Source organism: Cynoglossus semilaevis, chromosome 16 (genome assembly GCF_000523025.1).
Source record: "Cynoglossus semilaevis isolate Cse_v1.0 chromosome 16, Cse_v1.0, whole genome shotgun sequence".
NCBI lineage: Eukaryota > Metazoa > Chordata > Actinopteri > Pleuronectiformes > Cynoglossidae > Cynoglossus > Cynoglossus semilaevis.
The window spans coordinates 18,232,349-18,236,207 of NC_024322.1; the positions used below are offsets into that span (position 1 = coordinate 18,232,349).

Genomic DNA, 3,859 nt, shown 5'->3' on the forward strand with positions numbered 1-3,859 from the left:
CCCCCTCCTCCCCCAACACAACCCCCCACCCAACCTTTGTCGAAGTGGGTGAGTCACTTGGCAACAAGGCTTTGCATCGAATGTGAACGCATGGCATGAGCCTCTGCGTGTCAGCTAATGCTTGGGACCGACGACAGGCCCCTGCACCGCGTGTTTGTTCCTGCCTGGTTGTATTTGGTAGATTTGGCCTGTCAAGCTTTTCGTTCTTGTCATATTTTAGAGTCGTACATTGACCTAAAAGTCGACGTTATTTCTTCGTAATTTCTTCTAACGCGATGATAAATGTACAAACTGAAGACAAAGATAAATTTTAAAAAATGAACCTCAGCAGCCAGTGGTTGTGGTTTGGCAGAAACACAGTGTCATAGTTGAACCAGATAAAACATGGACTTAGTCTTTTATGTATGGAAGATTTTTTTTTTTTTTTTTTTTTTTTCAGCGGCGAACTCTGATTAGCGATAAGTAATTCCTAGCGTGTCCTTGAGCCGATCCGGCGACGTCCGACTCTGTAGCCTGGAAGTTTAAAATCCATCACAGATTAATGGATGGGATGACCTTCTCCCGGTTCCTGGAAACTTTTCACATTAGCATTAGCTGTAAATTTTCAAACCATACATTTTGCTAACATGAAGTAGGAATATTACAGGTAATGTACCGGCTGTAAGTGCGGAGCCAGGTCGCGGCGCTGCCTGCCAAGGCCCTGACGTATATGTTCAGAGTTTTGCTGAATGGCCAAAGACAGATTTGCATTTTTACTGCGTAGGTTACGCGTCACAAAATATGCGTAAATACACGACGGCCAAGATTTACAAACCCACAGGCTTGACAGGCTTGGTTCCACCTAGTGGTGAAAGTGCTTCAGCTACTGGTTTGGTGAGCATTAGGTATCTGCGCTACAGCCTGCATGCCTGCCTCACCCGTCAACAGAGCCCAACAGTAATGTGTCCTCCTGCCCTCCAGGGGGTGCCATGTCTGTGATGGAGCCTACAGTAGACACGGTGGTGGCGCAGCCCGTCCCCGTCTTCTGGTACTATGTGTTGGCGGGAGTGGGTGCCGTCATGCTGCTGGTCACTGTAACGGTGGTGGTCATACTGTGCTGCCATCGCTACCACCGGGCGGCCAAGACGACGGGCAGTGGGCATCATCATTCAGTGGCCTACCACAGCAGCCCACATCCAAATCTGCCAGCTCAGCAGAACTGCTACCAGAACACAAACCTCAGCTATAATCTGATCCATAGTCCCAAGCAAAACCAGCTGTACCCAGGTGCGGGGCAGGCGTTCGATCCCATGATGACCATCAGACTGGACAAGGACAACAGCTACGACTCCCAGTGTTGAAGCTGCTCCTCAGAACGACGCCTTGATCTAATGAAGTCAGCAGAGGGGAACCGAAGCCGACCAATCACAACTCCTCACCTTAGCTGCGAGTAACTGGCCGGATGCCACATAACAGTACCCATGATGCACTTTTTCTTCCTAATTTCCCCCTGCTGGCTGAATCCGTTAGATAAGAGAAGTATAACCTGAATCTTTTGAAGGTCGTCGCGGTGAACGTAGCTCAATGGGAGCATCTATGGGAGAAAAGATGAAACTGCAGAAGGCCCGATGACAGCGTCGTGATTGTAGAACTTTGTTTTGTGTCTGTGTGTGTGTGTTCTAAGAGGAGGGTCGTTGTTTTATTTCGCTCCACAAACAGAGAAAATGAGCTGCAGCGTGGACGGAATAACAACGGAGTCCTGGGCAGACTGGTGGATGAAGTGGTGCACTGTCAGCACTGGAACAGCCTGGACACACACACACACACACACACACACAGGGAGTGTGAGAAGCAGCATCAAAGGGAGGGCGGTTCCTCTGAGTCGAGCTGCAGCCGATTGGTCGCCTGGTCTTCAGAAGACACGGAGGAAGAGGAAGAAAAAGGTGAAGGAAGATGAAGTGTTGAGCGTCTGGCTGTCGGCGTCGCCTCATTGGTCCGTGAGCGACGTTACCTCAGCGCAGTGTAAACCAAGGAAGAAGAGGACGAGCTCTCACACACACACACACACACACATTTGTCATTTTGAGTGCGTTCTTCCTGATAATGCCTGATCATTTTATTTTTCCTCTTCAAACGTCGTGCTGTAGAACGTTTCCTCCTCACCTTCAGGACAGAGTCGTGCCTCAGTGAAACTAAAGTGTTAAATGAACTCAGTTTTCCACGGACGTTCAAATGCCTGTTGACGTCCGTCTGTGTCGTTCACCTACGGTAAACCCTGTCTGCGGTTGTGAGTTTGATTCCCATCCTTACTGTGAAGGTAACACATAGTCTTAATTTTAAATTTTTTTTGTTGTAACTTTGTTGTTTTAGTTTGACGCGTGTATCGATAAAAACATTTAATCACGATTAATCGCATGAATGTCCAAAGTTGAATCGCACATGTTTCACCTTTAAATGGATCGTCTGGAGTTTTTAATCCTCATGTGATCACGACGGTTGACCAATAGGTTTACTTTATGCAAATTCCTGTTTGCTGTTACCATAGCAACCACAAACAAGGACAGAGACGGTCCAGAACATTCTCCAGAACAACCTCAGACGTGTTGCTTACTTAAAAAAAAATACATTGAGAATGTTCTTGGTGGGAGAATTTCCCAGTACTGCCTTTAGGTGGCGCTATTCATCATTTTTGCTTCTCAGTGACTCAATTGACCCTTTTAAACGTGTGTTCAGTTGTGCCTGTATCTCTGCAATAACAAGTGTAACGTCAGGACTTCAATCAGGTCCTCGGTGCAGTGTTGTGTTTACGCCGACTCCTCGAGAGTCCAATATTTCTACGTTGTTGAAGATTAATTTAATATTGCTCTTTTTCTTAGTAACTTCACACTCACACGTCAGGAGTGTGATTTTGATCCTGTGTTTTTTATTTTTCTACTGTTTTGACTGTTGTTACGACTGAGGCGACAGTTTTGTTGACGTGAACAGACGTAACTGGTTTATTAACTTTGAGATTGATTTTTTCTTCGAAAGAAGTCTTTGTTTTTTATTATTATTTAAAATTTACAATTACTATAGCACATTAAATTAATGTTATTTGATTAATCTATGTAATTATAATTCATTATATTTCATCATGATCTTTTTGACGATTGTGTCCAGTCAGTCGTAAACTTACCAACTGTCCTGACCCGTCAGTCTGGTCGGACAGAAGTCGGGCCGCTGGCCTGAGGTTGAAGACTTTCGGCCACGGCGTTCAAATTTGATCAGATGAATTTAACAGTGTCGTAGATGTTCTTTGTTGTAACTGGAGGAGAACAGTAGGTCTCAGAACAGAAGGTCCTTCAGAGGAGGTCCAGACCTTAAAGATCAGGAGATGGAAGAGTAAAAATGACTCTGTATGTTCTAAAAAAAAAAAAAAAATTAACGACATGTTTCTCCATTTGCCTTGGGCTGTGATTGGAGGAGGGACTGGGTTTAGGAGGGGAGGGGCAGTGAAGTAAAACCAGATGAAAGAAATCCTCCTGTCGTCTGTTAGATTGTATGATGGAGACGCACTTTAATTGGAATGCACTGCACACACACACACACACACACACTCAGATTAGTTTTCCATTGTTCTGTTGTGGACTTATTGTTCATCTTCTCCTCTTCTCTGCTGATGTTCCAAACACACATTGTTTTGTGCCTCAGAAATATTTTCGTTTTATATTTTATAAACAATCAGTTCAGTATTTATTTATTTTTTTCTCCGACCGCTGGTCCGTCCGTTCTCTGCTTCCATCCACATCGACTTGCGTATGATTTACACATTATATGACTCTTTCCAGCCGCCCAACGCTGTGGGCCAATCAATGTGGGTCTGACGCCCAGAGAGAGAGAG

The 3,859-nt window shown here is 45.1% G+C and overlaps 1 protein-coding gene across 4 annotated transcripts in view; it reads left to right on the plus strand.

The window, feature by feature from the left end:
- Nucleotides 1-3,859, plus strand: part of LOC103392487 (neuropilin-2-like) — a 74,016-nt gene that overhangs the window by 64,817 nt on the left and 5,340 nt on the right. Inside the window, exon 17 of one of the 4 annotated variants that reach the window (XM_008329109.3) lies at nt 961-1,881. The exons of the other annotated variants lie outside the window; for them this stretch is intronic. Within the exon in view, the coding sequence (XP_008327331.1) occupies nt 961-1,340 (380 nt within the window). The 3' untranslated portion in view covers nt 1,341-1,881. Of the gene's footprint in view, nt 1-960; nt 1,882-3,859 lie in introns of those variants that run through there. 4 annotated transcript variants of the gene reach the window in all.